Below are 16873 nucleotides of genomic sequence, written 5' to 3' on the forward strand. Positions count from 1 at the left end.
AAGATGAAGTTTCTCTTTATTTATGAACCTAATGATTAAGTATCAACTTCACATTCTGACTCAGAGGTAACGCTCTGTGCCTTTCTCTCGTCTCCCCTTTAGCTCAGACCAAGTGTCAAATAATGATCCAGTGTCTTCCACCGGTGGCTCAAATGTTTCTAAATCTCACAGTGTGTGTGGAGTAGAAGTTAACTAAAGTGTTTGAACTGTAATTATTTTTCTCTCTTAATTGCACCGCTCCATTCTTCCTGTCAGGCCAAAACGACCTGTGATTGACATTTAACTAAATGAGGCTCCAGGCTCAGAAACTGCACAGACTGTGTGGTGATGTTTATGTTTGTTTGTTTGTTTGTTTGTGTGTGTGTGTGTGTGTGCAGGTATGCGTATCCTCGTGACCCTCCTCTTAGACACACTCCCCATGCTGGGCAACGTGCTGGCACTGTGCTTCTTCGTCTTCTTCATCTTTGGCATTGTTGGCGTGCAGCTGTGGGCGGGGCTTCTGAGGAACCGCTGCTTCATGGGAGAGGACGTCAAGATGTGAGTTACCATAGAAACAGCCAGATGTCACCTCAAGTGGTGCGCTGACCTCATTATCCTGAACCCTGTGTCAAAAGTTTCTTTACCCTGGTGTTGTATCTTAAAGTGGATCAATATCACAATCAACGCATCGGTTTGTTCTGAGACTCGGTTCCTGCTGGAGGTTCTAGAGGAGATGTAACAATAAACTATAGCACCATAAAAAAAAAAAAGAAATGCTTTGAATTATCTTTTATATTTTTATTTTGGTTCAGCCATTTTTTGATAGTTAACATAAACAATTCATATAATTCTTAACATTTATACTTTGGATGGTGGAGAATTAAATGCTTTAGTATACATACAAAACATGTAGTAACCATAAAATATACACTTGTTGTGATAAATGCAAATTCACATATAAGAAATATTTCTACATATCATGAAAACAATGTCATAAAAAACATTTCCTGAAAAGGAAAATCCCTTTTACCCTTAGGCAAGGCTGAGGTGCTTGAGAAAATACCTGAAAAGTGCTTGAAAAGGCTCTTGAAAACAGAGATCAGCTGCGTAATCCACAAATTAACCTTTATAGTAAGACAAAGTCAGGCCAGGATTAAGGAGGAAGAACATGCAACATCTATACTTAGATGAACCCAGGATTTGAACCGGTGACCTTCTTGAGAGAACAGCGCTCCCTGGTGACTTCTCTCTGTACCAAAGATGATTGATTACATTCCACTGTCCTCCATCCCCCTCCAATCCCTGCTTTGTGGAAATCTCTTTGTTTCAGATGTCTTCCTTCAACGTCCATCTTCAGCAAATACACACAACTATTTTAATATATTGTTTTAATTTAGATTTTCAGAAAAAAAAAGTTAAATAAACCCATCATCTTGAAATCATCAGTTACTTGTAAAATTGAACAGCCTTTACTGTACATGCTCTCCCACTAAAACAGCCCATGATCCAACATCAACAATGAACTCATTGTAAGTGTGTGGTCCAGCCCTGGTGAAATTCATTTCTGCGTCCCACGGTTTTCCATTGTTGTCCCACAGCTTCTAAAACCACACAATTGTTCTTAAGTGACGCGTCCATCCATTTAGATAAACACGGGCACAGCAGTGGAGCCGGCCGGTTGCCTTACCTTATATTACTTCTCTGTAGTAAATCAAACGCTTTGCTCTCGGATACATGTAGCTTCTGACTAATAGTTCAGTCAATGTTTTATTTGTGGAAGAAAAGCTGAACTCGTTCCTTTAATCTTAATGATAAATAAAAACGCTAGTAGAAAAAAATCCGAAGCTGCAGCTGTGACTTTAATTTAGATTTGCTTTTTCTTTTTCCATTTAATGCGCACTGGAAAATGCATAAATAAGCTGCTCTGGAGGTTGTAGAGTTCAGCGGATAAAACACACATATTCACTGACTGGAGGATATGGCACAAGATGTAATGTATACATGGATGTGAAAATGCATGAATGCTTGTTTGAGATCATGTGACCACTGTGTAATTCGATGGCACTGTGTATCTGTGTATCTATGTATCTATGTATCTTACAAAACCAGCTGGAAATAACTGACCTACTCTACAGTTGATCTGATTCTTGGAGTGTCTTGGATTCCATTTACATGGAAAGCAGGGAGATAAAACAGGAAGTGACTTCATGTCTTCATGTAGACAGTAGCTTTATGAGTCATTGTTTCACTAGATGCTAGTAATGCTAACGTTACTATGTAGCGTTTTGCTCAAACAATTAAAAAAACAAAAAAAAAACAAAACAACAGGTGTTCACTGCACTGTAACTGTAACAATGTTGTTGCTAAAGTTTAAATTCTAACTTTACGAGCCCCTTTACTTTAGTAGACCTTAAAAAATGTAACTTTGTAGTACAACTGAAAATATACACAAACATACCTTGTGGATTTGCTGTGTGGAAGAAATGCAGCTCTCTGGGACTCTCTGTTTGGGTTCTCCCCCCCCATACCTCACGATGAGTAAACCAGAATCTGAACATTTTCAGTGTTTCCTTATTTTGAGAGAAAAAAAAAACAAAAAACCAACATGAATTTTCCTGCATGTTCGATGCACCAAATATGCGATCATTTTCTAAGGAGCGGGGATGAAGCACCAAAAGTATGTGGTTTCACAAAGAGCCTGGCACTGACTTCTTTGATGTTGCTGTCTGTTTGATGTCTGTTTTTTTCCCTCCCTACGACAGGAGATACAATGTTTCCTTCCTGAGTGGTTACTATCGACCTGACGGCACCGACGATCATCCCTTCATCTGCTCAACGGAGAGAGACAACGGGATGCTTCGATGCTCCGATGTTCCTCGCCGCCGTGTGGGCAGGACTTCATGCTTCCTTGGTGCTGAGGAGGATCGTCCAGATACTGGACTGAGACAAGAAGAGCCGGGTTCATGCGTGAACTGGTATCAGTATTACAATGAGTGTCGGGCCGGGGAAATAAACCCACATAAAGGGGCTATTAACTTTGATAATATTGGATATGCATGGATCGCCATCTTCCAGGTAAAAGGTTTTAAACACGGGGGTAAGTGGACAGTGACAGTCGCCACTCACCAATCATTACTCCCGTTCTCTGTGTACGTTTTCCATTCAGGTGATCACTCTGGAAGGATGGGTGGACATCATGTACTATGTCATGGACGCACATTCCTTCTACAACTTCATCTACTTTATTTTTCTCATTATAGTAAGTATAAAAACACACACAAATATAAAAAAAACTTGACCATCAGCCAACCATGGGGGAGACGAGTCTGAGACTCGGACTTGAGTCGTGCTTAGGTTGCACAAATGGAGACTCTTGAATTGGACCCGCCCTCAAAAGACCTGAGACTTGACTTCAGACTTGGTTTTACAAGACTTGCGACTGACTTGGACTTGAGGTTGACGACTCGTGAGCAATCTTGAATTTCCAGGAATTATTGTTTCTGGCCTTCGTTATTTATTCCAATATGTTGACATCATATGAACTCTTTGTAAGAATATATTTGTACAGCCTTGATGTTACGATACACAAGTTGAATATATATGTACAGCCTTGATGTTACGATACACAACACGTCGTAACTGAGCATCGACAGATACAGTATCAAAACAACACTGACCATGGCGGGGGTTAGCTCTGCTGGAGCTTCTCGCAGACATCAAACAAACCAACAACCACCTGCTAGGTGTGGGGCATCAGGAGACATGTTGCTGGACCAGCCATGTCCAATTTCATCAGGCGTCAATGTTTTTCAACCTCTGTCTTCCAAACTTCTCCCTGGGACGTGGATTGTGTTTGAAAGTTTGTTACCATAAATTCTTAGGTGTAGATTGGTTGAAAGCCTTTTTGTTATTTTCTCATTATTTTCAATTCTTAAATGACAATAAAAATATGTTAGCTCACTGCTTTTGCACCATGATTGGTGTGAATACCGGTTGGACGACACAGGCGGTAAAGACCAATAAGTTGGAGGAAAAGCACATAAATATTCCATGATACAAAAACTGAGACCTGACCTGGACTTAGGACAGAATACGAGGTGTTGTCCCTCAAATACATGACTTGGACATGTGTACAACGACTTGAGACATGACCTGGACTTGGGAAACCTGACTTGTAAATAGGGATGTCCGATAATATCGTCCGACCGATATTATCGGCCCGTGTTAGCGGCTAACGTGTGTGTTTGTGTTGTTGTCAGGTGGGATCTTTTTTCATGATCAACCTGTGCTTGGTGGTCATCGCCACCCAGTTTTCTGAGACCAAGCAGAGGGAACATGCCTTAATGAAGTCGGAGCAACGCGCACGCCAGCTGCACCAATCAGCTTCCACGCTGGCCAGTGACAGCCAACCAGGAAGTTGCTATGAGGAGATAATCCGCTACCTGGCTCACCTTGGTCGCAAGGCGTGGAGACGAATATCTCGCTGCTACGCTCAGACGCACGTGCCCTTTCACTGCAGGTGCTCGTGCCAGAAAAACCGAGGTGGAGGCTCCGCCAGGGGGAGTGGAGTCGGCGAGATGAATGGACTCGCGAACCGACACTCGGGCCACGCCCCCAACGACTTGTCACACCTTCATCAGCTCTACCACAACCACCAGCATCATCACCAGCCTCAACTGACCCAGTCTGAGTCTGTTGTCAGTAACGGAGGGATGGCGTTTAATTACCCCTTCATATCACCACTTCTTAGTCACATGGATACAAAGGACCAGAACCAGAAACGAGCGGCTGCCCCGGAGACCATGAGCCGACTACCACAGCTGGTGCTGGAGCACGGTGAGAGCAAAAGGGTGTGTGTGTGTGTGTGTGCAACCTTCACAGGTCAAAAAAAAAAAAAAAATCAAACCCTTGTCCCTATCCTTGTCTTAAATCACCCAGTTATTGCCCCCAAATCTCAATTATTGTCATTTTTTTTAAAACCCTTGAAATGAAAAGGGAGTAGTTAGAATTTGGTTTTCATGCTAATGATCATTTGTTTCCAAAGGTGGAAGTGTCTCCAGGCAGTCGACTTCAAATAATTTGCTCTTATTAGGTATCACCCTCTGTGCACAATCTTTTGCACGAAAAAAAGACATGGGTGGAGACGGAGGTAGACGGAGCGAGTTGGGGAGAAAGAGAGTGAGAGGCAGCACTGAAAATAACTGCAATACTCTACACACTGTATTTGTGGTGTTGCAGTACTATTGCCCCATGGGAAGCAGCACAAGGCATTATAAAAATACATCATTCTCTCGCTAATGTTGCTCTGCATAAAGTGGGATGCATAATGGCGTCTCCCAAACACAACACATGCCTTCAATAATGAAAGCCTGTCGTTCCTCCTGACTGACTTTTGACGCAACACGTCACGACAGACATTTTCATACATGAAGGCTTTCATGGACGGCAGTATTCCAACCTAATATGAGAGAAAATTAGAAAAAAAAATGGATTGATATTAGTATCATGTGATATAAATGTGTCTGTCAACATCACTCATCCTGTCGCACTCACATTAGCAGTTCGTGTAGATGTCCTGCTGCGTGACAAAGTCCAGTAACTGTCCACATCAGTGGTGCTGAAACGGTGCTGAAACGCATGTCCACCGTCTTTCCCTGAGGAGTGAAAGCAGCCGAGTCGTGTTTGACATAAACTCATATATTTTACGTTTAAATGTCACTTCAATTGAACATACTTTCCACATCTGCCCTTTAAAAACACAGATATTGTTATACTTATAACATGGCATCAAGAGGGGAGTGGTCTTTAACAAAACCTTACACAGACCTTAATGAACCAGACAATGACGGGATCGTAAACCTCTGCCAAGTTCTTTTCTTTCTTTTTATAACTGGACCACTTCCACAATCTAATCATTTCTTCACGCACCACAACCCTGATTCTTATAAAATGCAATCAAAGTTGTTTTTTATATATATATATCTGGAGTGGGGCTGCTCACAGAAATCCATCAGGCAGACAAAAGGATGAAAACACAGAGATTAAAAAGAATGTATCTGATTTCTGACTGGGTTATCTTTTCATATATATATATCAGTGTGTCACAGTGTAGTGGGGGATGCTGTATTTTATCGTTGTGATATTGAAAGACCACTGAAAGATTTTAAGGATCCACTTTAACAAAGACCGATTAATTAGAGAAAATTAGATACGAGCAGCAGTAGTCGCAGAACTTCTGATTACAAAGTACTTTTTTTCCCCCCATTTTAAGGAACAGTGCTGACCGTGTCACCAGACAAGATCATGGGTGTCTCCTTCACATTTTGGATGATTCCCATAAATGCCTACACATCTGGATTTTCCCAGACTGTAAACAGTGAATTAAGAAAGAAAAAGAGAAATATAACTGATCCTGTTGGATGCACTAGAAGGAGACCATAGAATCGGTTTAACAGTCATGTCTAACTACTGTGTTCTTGCGTGCACAGTAAACCCAAGTGATGATATTGAATTTCCTACACATCTTATGAAACCTACATTTGTTGTGATTGTGATGACAACAACAACGCATGGGATCCGTGTTTGTTGTTTTCGGCCCCTGTAGCATTCTCTCCGAGCTGCTTGGTAATGAATTCCAGTGAAATGTTACTCCTACTTTACACCGCTGCAGCCTAACCCTCATACACAGACACAGACACAGACACATACGTGGTTCTCAGTTCTAATAAAATTGCTCCCTCACTGCACAAAACCATCCCAACTGCACAGAAGCTTCCATGTTATTGAATTTTTTTTTTTTTTTTGTCTCCAACAAATGAAATGAGGCTGCGTTCCTTTAAGGCGTGAACAATATGTGGAAAGACAGAATGTCTAAATTCAGTAAGTACAACACAGAGGATCAGCTACCTGCTGTGTGACGAGCTCTGTTCATAAATGTGATTCCTCTCTCAGACACTCTTTGGTGGTTAGAAGTATCTCACACAGTCACGCTCACTGTGAACGGCTGGCAGGTTGTTGTTTTTTATCTTAACGGCTAAAAAGTCTCAGTGGAAATGTGTTCATATGAAGTGAAACCAGTTAAACTGTTAAATTTCTTTTGGTCAGAATATTTTTTTATGACCATCTGAGAGCAGTGAGTGAGTGAGGCATGAGAGCTAAACATTTAGCCACACGTGTGGCTAGGATATCGCTGAGCGCTCGGGTAACTGCTGCTGGAGCTGTAAATCTGCAACAAAGTGTGGCAGCACTTTATTAACAGCCTGTTTCATTACATCACCTGAATAATTTAAACCTCCAAACGACGTCGCCCCTGAACGGTCTTGATATCAACAAAACACTAGCGCTGTCATATTTGAAGCTCGAGAACTTCAGTGAAATGAAAACTCTCTGCCGACACGTTTGTAACTAACTGTGTATTAGAACAGTGAAAAGTGGGCGGAGGGTGGAATTATTGGACATCAACCTGAGTCATTCTGCCCACGCCTTAAAAACGCGTTAAAAAAATGAAGGCGTTATTTCGGAAAACTAACAAATATATATTTTGTATTTAATAGAAATGTGTTAGTTTTATATGTGTATTTTATGAAACACATTTCAAATATTTAATTTTAGTGAGAAAAACAATACACAATATAAATGATATAATATTATCTATGGTATTATTGGGTATTAATTCATTACTTAATTGATTAAGACCTACTAATAACATTATTAATGATATTATATTACTATTATAATTAATTAATTAATTAGAATTATTTTCATAAACCTTCTATTCCTTGTCCCCCGTCTAAAGACCTCTGGTCTAGAGGTTAATTACTCAACACTGTGTCTTCTCTGAGTCCGTCTGAGTCTCTGTCTGTCTCTGTCTCCACAACTCTGAAAAACTGTATTTCATTTTTTCTTGGCTTTAACGGCAGCTTGTATTCTTCAGTCACTGGTTTCCACCAACATCACGAAAGTTTTTATTTTTTTAAATGACTCAGTAAAATTCCTGCCTACTCTGTGATATGAGTGGGTGGGCGGTGGACTGAGAGGTCTTTGTGTTATGTGACTGTCTGTGGTTTTCTACTGTCGTACTTTTTCCCGGTGAGAGTGCAGCCAGGCCTGGTGTCAGAGAGGGAAGAAAAACTGTCATCGTAAACGACACAGAGACAGATCCAATCTGTAGGAAGACGTGTGACTTTGTCTGAATCATCTTTGTCTCTCCCCCCCTCTCTCTCTCCCTCTCTCTCCCTCTCTCTCTCTCTGCAGGCGGGTGCCCTGGGCAGCCGGCGTTAGCTCTTCCAGGTGAAGTCCCAGGAGAGTCATCCACGTGTCCTTACTGCATCTACTACAATCAACCCGGTGACAATGACGGCGTTCACGAGCAGCCTGAAGACAACGAGCGTCATGGGTGCGACAACTCGTGCCATGGCAACAGTCCGTGTCACAGCCACAGCCACAGCCCGTGTCGCGCCGATGTTCAGGTGTCTGGGCCAAGGAAGAACGTGATGAGGCGCTGCTGGGCGGGCCTGCAGACTAAACTTCAACTCATTGTTGGCAGCAGATACTTCAGCCAAGGAATCATGATTGCCATCCTCATTAACACACTGTCGATGGGCATAGAGTACCATGAGCAGGTACGTGTGTGTGTGTGTGTGTGTGTGTGTGTGACACGTGTGCACAGGTATGTGCTTGTCTCCCACAGATGTTGATGACAATTTGATTGAAAAGGAATGAACTAATCACAGCAAAAGTGATCAAGTCAATAAGCGTACTCTCCAATCAACACTTACAGCAGAAGCATATGTGATCACTGCATGTATGTGTGTGTATATGTGTGTGTATGCGCCTTCGCACACGTATATCGGGAGAAACTCATAAGACCTGAAGTGTTAATTAAAGCGTGACCCTGGGACAGGAGGGAATGACTGGAGGAGAGTCAGAAAAGCCAGCACGAGCAGATGAAGGAGTGAGGAGGAGGAGGAGGAGGAGGACAGATCTGAAAGTGTGATTGGACGAAAGACAGAAGTAGACTGAGGGTGGCAGAGAGGGAGGGGGCTGCATTTGCCCCCATTTCCTGAACAATACCACAGATCTGGATGGCCTCGATGTCTTAAATGACTAATATTAAAAAATAAGGCCAGGCATATTTTTCTACTTTTTTTTTTTACAAATCCCCCCAAGATGCTAAAGGGATATTTATATTAATAATACAACACATGAATGTGCAGCTCAAGCCTGATGTAGCTTTTTCCCCATCTGTGCCACAGAAATGAATTTACATACAAATAGGAAGCGTTCAGATTTGTGGGCAGTATTCCTCCGTCTCAGTAAACGTAGTCGGTGCAGGTTTGTTTGAAAATCCTCAGAGAGATGGTTTTGATCTCTGGAGAGAAGCTCAGTGTCAGGCAGATGTCAGGACGCATGCTCAGAGACGCAGCTTTTAACTGATTTGCTTGTTCACGAGCAGAGACAGAGTAAACCGTGACGTCTGTGTTTGTTCATAAAGAAATGTCTGATGACAGGGTGCTCTCCAAACACAGTAGAGCTGCGTGTTAAAGATCGGTTTGACTTTTATTGCTTGAACAATAAGGCTTCTGTTTGAGGCCACATCCAGAGTGCTGACTCCAATATTAGATTTCGACTGAGTTGGAGATTGAGTTTTTGGATAAATTACAACATCTGATCCGTTTTTGTCTTCATATCCCCATGTCTGTATGTGATTACGATTTAACCCAGCATCAAAAAAGTCACGTTATCAACTGCAAGTTAGAAATATTAAATAAATATGAAAATAAAAGAATAAGGAGTAAAGTCAGGTCTGAAGTCGCAGTTGCAGAAATCGCTGTTTACCAAATATTAGCGCTAAACTACAGTCTGTTTTTTCACATAAAAAATCTGGGAATAATCCCAGGTTAGCTGTGGGTTAATCAGGATTAATTGTTATTGTAATTTAGTGCGATTAATCATGATTAATCCCGATGAGTGTGATAGCTCTAAATGTGTTTTTATTTGTGACTAATCCAAATGATGGAATTATCAATATGGAAAATAAACCTTTAAAAATATAGATAACTCAAACTGTGAATTTACTCTCAATGAGTTGCCTTTAAAAATATAGATAAACTGTGAATTTACTCTCAATGAGTTGAATTTAAAATATAGATAACTCAAACTCTGAATTTACTCTCAATGAGTTGCTGTATTTTAGTCATTACTGTGCATCATGTCATGGACCAGTCTACAGTCCATTTGACAACTGTGTCAGTCAGACTGTCAGCTGTAGACTAACTGGTCAAACCAGGCGCCTGTTTCCAAGTTGTTGGAAATGTTTCTCCAAGTTAGTTTTTAGAGTTTCCTCCATCGAAGACTCCTGTTACTGCGTCACGTACTTCATTAAATGTAGTAAAATTACAGAGTAGCGACTGGTCTTAACAAAGTGACTTCTTCAGGTCTGATAGTAAGTGGAGAAACCATAGAGTTGTGTCGTGACATCGGTGTAACATGACATAGACAGCTGTAGACCTGCTCCGTGTGACCACAGGTGTCAGGTCAGAGTCCGGGACAGTCACCGGAGAGCTGCAGCTACTGGGTCACATTTCTGTCTGTCTCTCTCTCTCTGACTGACTGTCTGATGGTGTGTCTGTCTGTTATACACCACTGAACCTAAATTTGCGTCAGGAAATATTGAATTATAAGCCAGGAAAGAAAGCATTAGCATTTAAATCACATCAAATGATGGGGCGGGGAACCTTTTGTTGTGCTTTCAGTGACAGTAAAAGAATTGGGAGTTTGTCCAGAATTCCTGAAGAAATAATGCTCAGCATCATTATGTTAAATACCTGGCAGGTGGACGGCTATAGTAACGCTGCTACTGTCAGTAGAAAGTTATAATTTACATGTGCTTGTTTTTATTAGATAGCCTTAGTAAAAGTAGATGAATGGATGGATGGATGGATGGATGAATGGATGGATGGATGGATGGATGGATGAGAAATTAAGTAGAGGTTTGGTTAGAGGTAAGGCTAAGAGAAAATGTTTAATGTGTAGATTTTTTTTAACCATGATTGTAAGGAGTATTTATTTCTATTGGAAGGACGTCCCTGCGTCATTAACCTTTGAGTTTCCAGTACGTTCCTATATATGAATTGTGTGAATGGTTTGGTCTGTAGCACCGTCTGATGACAGAGTTCTACGGGGCCTCATTTACTGGAACATTTCTCTGCTGGCAGTCCCAACCTTGTGGAGTTTCCTCTGGTTGTCTGACATCCTCACAGTGACAGCACCCATTAGTGTTAGATGTTAAAAATGTTCTTTGGTGAGCAGCACAGTGGTGCAGTAGTTAGCACGGTTGCATCACAGGAAGAAAAGGAGTTTTGGCTTAAAAACCGAATATAATGAAGCGTTTCTTTTTTTTTTTCACCTGTCAAAAAAACTACATTCATACTTTCATTTCCACAAATTTGTGGATAGACACAGTCAGAATTCCCTAACTGTCATGACATGTAGGTATCATTTGAGTTGAGTTGAGTAATGTTCATTTATTTGGATAAATCGTGATAATTAGGAAAGTGAGTAATCCTGGTTAATCCACAGCTACGCTGGGATTAATCTGATTTTTAAAAATTAATTGATTTACAGCCTTTGTGGAAATTTAAGATTTGGTTGGATGAATGGATGGATGAATGGATGGGTGGATGGACAGATGTATGGATGGGTGGATGGATGAATTAATCCATCCACTGAATATTCATTACTGCATTAATAAAGTCAGGGCTTTTTGCCAACATTTGGAGGATTTCAAACATTGTGGATGTTTGATTTCCTCTGAACCTCCTTCTGGTGATGCTGAGCTCTCTGCAGCTAAGACCAACACAGCCTGGGTCCTGTGTTTGAGAGGCTTTGTTTCTAGATTAAATACACACACACACACACACATATATATATATATATTAAAAATGAAAACATTTTATTATATTTTTAATTATATGTGTATATAATTAGATATATATGTAATTTTTACTAATATTTTCTTTAGATTGGCCATGGCTTTTCTGTATATTTTCTGTAGCATTAAAAACAATCTGCATTTACCAGGACTGTCAAACGGTTATAATGTTTAATATGAGTAATCACAGTGTAGCTGTGGAGTAATCACAATCAATCACGGTTAATCATGATTATAATTAATCAATGAGTAATGATGCATCGAGATAAATCAACATTTCTAAATGATGTGAGTATCAGAATTTAGTGGTTTTAAAAAACACATCACATCCATGAAAGGAATTTCCCTGTAAGTGTCTCTACATTTACCTTTAGCATTACTGACTTTACACTTTCTGCAGTTGGTCAGCTACACTAATGCTACTACTCACCCCTAATAATGAAGGTAAACAGACTCTAAATCCTCAGTTGATCTGTTGATAAACCCTCCAATCCCCTCTGTCTACTACTGCACCAGCTCCTCTGTCTGACACTGGGACAAAATTCAGTGCGAAGTGAAGTGAAGTGAAGCTTTTACCGTCATTTGAAAAAGTGCTAAAATTCTGAGTTGATGGTGCGTCACTTTGGCAGTCTGTCTGCTTGTGTTTATTTTTTCATTTTCCTTCTGTGCCTGTCCATCTCTGCACATCAATCACTGCCTCCTCTCTTCTCTCCCCACCGACGTCGCGCCTCCTCAGCCGCAGGAGCTGACAGACGTTTTGGAGATCAGTAACATGGTGTTCACAAGCCTCTTCAGTCTTGAGATGCTCCTGAAGCTCCTGGCCCTTGGACTCTTTGGATACCTGAAGAACCCCTACAATGGCTTTGACAGCATCATTGTCATCATCAGGTCTGACAGTGGGGGAGCGCGAGGGGGAGGCGGGTCGGGGAAGTGTACCGAAGTATTTGTTGTTATGTTGTTTGTCAGCAAAATGTGAATCCTGTCATTAAATATTCACTCTGTCCCCGGAAAATCCTCACAGCGAGTCTGCACTGTCGTCACCCCCTCCAGACTGACACTGGGATCCACCGCTCTCAGTCCAGCGGGCTTGTGTTCACTCCATAATGTAGCACTGCAGGCTAAATTATGTATCTGCACTTCAAGCCTCCGCTTATTTACCATGCCACTGCACACTGCCCTTAGTCTTATTTTATTGGCTCTGTTTTATTTTATTTTTGCTCATGGGTCAAAAACCAAACCTTTCTTCACTCAGCAGCAGAGGCATTAGTTTGATATCCAGAGTCAGAGTTTTTTTTTTTTTAATTTAAATATAGTTTTTTTGGACATGTTTTTTATTTAAATATAGTTTTTTTGGACATGTTTACAGTAAAAATTTAAGGTGCTTTTTCTTCTTCATGGAAAATACAGTTTAAAGCCATTCACCAACACCTGGTCTCTGATTGGCTGTTTGATTTGTATATCAGCTGTGAACTTAAATCTCTAAATCCGTCATTGTGTGCAACCCATCTGTACAACAGCCCAGTGATTAACACCAGACACATGGGGGCAGTGGAGAGCACCAGACATGTTTGTGTCACTGTAGAAGTCGATGCTGTTAAATTACAATTTATTATTTTTTTTATTGTTACTATTTTCAGAAATCGGAACAAAGATGTGCAGATGATGTAATTAGGTCTCGTCGTCCCGGTGCTAGCGTGTGCGAACAGCATGTGTCAGACATTGAGCCCAAAGTCAAACCACATAACAATGTGCAAAGATTCTCAGCTTCGACTTTGATTGGCTTGAAAACAAAAGACTTAGATGAACACGGTGCTTTCTCTCCTTTGTCTTTTTACCTGCAGTGTTGCAATCACATAAAGTTCTAACATTTCCTACTGAATTAACATGTATGTAATCACAAGACTCAGACGCAGCTGAAGGGTTTGAATTGATGTGAGAAAGAGGTGAGGATTTGTGGGAGGGAAATGAAAAAAATGGAAAGTGCTGTCGTTTTGTCAGTGGTTCATCGGGGTCAAAAAATCTTGACACCACATCAAAATTTTTTATTCCGGTTACAATAATGTTTCCTAACCTCCTTCGCTTCTGCTTTGTTTTCTAGAGTCTTTTATTTGGACTCCAATAACCTTGAAAGCAGGTTCTGACAATGCTGTTTAGTCTGGATTGTCCTCCGCAGTCAATGCACTGAATCATAATCACCCAAGAAAAAAAAAGAATTCAATAAAGCGAGAATAAAAGCGACATTCAATTGGCAGATTTTTAAAACAATAAAAGAATGAAGGGTAACAAATATCTATCTATCTAGCATTACAGCAGTAGTACACTTATATTCCATTGGAACCCCCTTGCGGTCCCCCGGCACCTCACCGCGGCCCCCCAGGAGGGGCTACCCCACTACTCTCAGTCCTCATTCAGTAGTTTAAGGTTCATGACATTCCTAAACTCCACTTTCTTGATGATTGTCAGTAAAGGTGGATCCCAAATGTGTGAAAATACTTTTATTATATTTACATTGAATGTTTTCAGTAAGTCAGGTTTTCCCCTCAAACTTTTCTATTAAACACGATCAGCTGGTCCTGTCTTGCTCTGTTACAGTGTTCCTGCCTTTGAGGCTCTCTGAGGCTGTTCTCGATGCTGACTCTGATTTTTTTTTGTCAAGTTGCCTTTTGAAAATACATTTTGTGTAAAATTGTTCTGTGATTGGTGTGTGTTGAAGTGTGTGGGAGATCGTCGGGGAGGCAGCAGGAGGCCTGTCGGTGCTGCGTACCTTCCGTCTGCTGAGGGTTCTGAAGCTGGTGAGGTTCCTCCCTGCCCTGCGGCGGCAGCTGGTGGTGCTGATGAAGACCATGGACAACGTCGCCACATTCTGCATGCTGCTGATGCTCTTCATATTCATCTTCAGGTACCAGGTTTACAGTTGTTGTTGGTTTTTTTTTCTTTTTCTTTCAATGGCAGCGTTGGAGGAAGACACCAAATAGTTTCCTCAACTTCACATCAGTCTAATGAAATAATCATCAGATGTATTTTGCCACAGTCTGCTGCTGAACATATTACCACATACATCATCACCTTTCACACAAACACAATTGTTCACACAGAGAGAGCGCACTTGTGAATCTTGTCGCACAAAGTTGATATTAAATTACTGTCTATTGAATGCTTTGTATCGCTTTGTTTGTGTGTGTGTGTGTGTGTATGTGTGTGTGTGTGTGTGTGTGTTTGTGTTTTTCAGTATCTTGGGGATGCATCTATTTGGCTGCAAATTCGGCCTGCGACAAGACAGTGGAGACACTTTGCCAGACAGAAAAAATTTCGACTCTCTGCTGTGGGCAACCGTCACCGTGTTTCAGGTTTGACGAATGCGAAAAAAGACGAGCAGATGTGAGAGATCACTTCATTTACCTCAAACGGCTCTTTTGCCTGATTAGAGTCAAATTTAATTTCAAAATTAATTGGAATGAAAATTAAACTGTAGCTGCTGATGCTGCTGGCAATAGTCCCCGACAATCGTTTCTATTGTTTCATGTTCTCCAATTTGTGAGCACTAACACATAATTCTCAACAAAATATAAAAGCCCCCCCAGTGGGCAAATATACCTCACAAGCAGAAGGAGGAGACGTATTATAAGACACCCTCCACGGGAGCTCATTTAACACTGATGATCATCATGACTGCTCAGTGAACTTTGGAACAGATTCCATGATGAATGTGTTGTGACTCCACAGCTTACGTTTGACGTCGGCAGCTTTGTCTTGTCCATTCTGTGTCTGAGGATCCGTCTTCCCTGGTTGCTCTTGTCCTGTGCAGATCCTTACTCAGGAGGACTGGAACGCAGTGCTGTATAATGGGATGGCCTCCACCACGCCACTGGCTGCCCTCTATTTTGTTGCCCTCATGACCTTTGGCAACTATGTCCTCTTCAATTTGCTCGTCGCCATTCTGGTCGAAGGATTTCAGGCTGAAGTAAGGGGCAAAGATGCAGTTATGTTTGAGCAGCTTAAAGAATGAGGTCTGGCGCTCAGTGCTGCTGATAAAACCAGAGATGCTACAAGAGAATAATCCCCAACATCCTGCATGTGTGGTTTCTGCTGTCTCTCTTTATCCAGCGCTCATGTCTCTGCCTTTCTTACCATAGTTAGCTTTCCCTCTCGATCATGCACACACACACACACACACACACACACACACACACTATCCTCTCCAGGGTAGGGATGTGTTTGATAATGCCTGCCATTCTCAGCTGGTGAGCTTTTGTTGTTTAGTTTTCATCTTTTATCTCTAGCATCACAGAGCACATGCTCTCTGCCTCTCTCTCTCTCTCTCCCTCTCACTTTCTGTATATCACACACACACACACACACACACACATGGACAAACTTACAGATATCCTCTACAGAAGCTGTCTACTTCCATCTTTCTGGCGTGAATTTTAATTAAATTCAGTAAAGCTTTATTGGCATGACTTAAGCGTATCACTGCCAAAGCCACGCACATAACTCAACTACAGCGCACCGGAGATCCCCGCCCACCCTCCACCTCTGTGCCTCCTGTTCTTTGTCTCGTGGTCCTCACCTCACAAGTCACTCACTCTATGTTTTTCACTTTAACAGTCAATAGAGAGTGACTGAAGAAAGAGAGGGGAGGTGATGATAATGAAGATCATGATTACAATGGTGTCCCCTGATGTTTGTGTGTGTGTGTGTCTACAGGGGGATGCTAACAGGTCTGAGGCGGATGATGAGCGACAGTCGTTCTCCTTCGAGGATGAGGAGAAGCTGAGGGAGTTGTACGCCGCAGGTACGAACGCCCTTAAACACCAGTAAACATACAATCACCCGTAATGACGAGGAACTCGTAGAACGCTCAACTTCTGTTGATGCCTGACTGTGTGAGATAATGAAACAGAAATCAATGCTGACTTCACGGTGCCAACTCCACACTGTTGGCAACCGCCGGCTCCTAAT

The 16873-nt window shown here is 41.6% G+C and overlaps 1 protein-coding gene across 1 annotated transcript in view; it reads left to right on the forward strand.

Moving 5' to 3' along the window:
* cacna1hb (calcium channel, voltage-dependent, T type, alpha 1H subunit b) overlaps positions 1-16873 on the forward strand; it is an 81376-nt gene that overhangs the window by 26938 nt on the left and 37565 nt on the right. Inside the window, exons 7-16 of the mRNA XM_025058469.1 lie at positions 378-537; positions 2742-3054; positions 3146-3238; positions 4239-4815; positions 8233-8600; positions 12648-12799; positions 14625-14810; positions 15141-15258; positions 15717-15872; positions 16619-16706. Of these exons, the coding sequence (XP_024914237.1) occupies positions 378-537; positions 2742-3054; positions 3146-3238; positions 4239-4815; positions 8233-8600; positions 12648-12799; positions 14625-14810; positions 15141-15258; positions 15717-15872; positions 16619-16706 (2211 nt within the window). The remainder of the gene's footprint in view (positions 1-377; positions 538-2741; positions 3055-3145; positions 3239-4238; positions 4816-8232; positions 8601-12647; positions 12800-14624; positions 14811-15140; positions 15259-15716; positions 15873-16618; positions 16707-16873) is intronic.

Source organism: Cynoglossus semilaevis, chromosome 9 (genome assembly GCF_000523025.1).
Source record: "Cynoglossus semilaevis isolate Cse_v1.0 chromosome 9, Cse_v1.0, whole genome shotgun sequence".
NCBI classification, from domain to species: Eukaryota; Metazoa; Chordata; class Actinopteri; order Pleuronectiformes; family Cynoglossidae; genus Cynoglossus; species Cynoglossus semilaevis.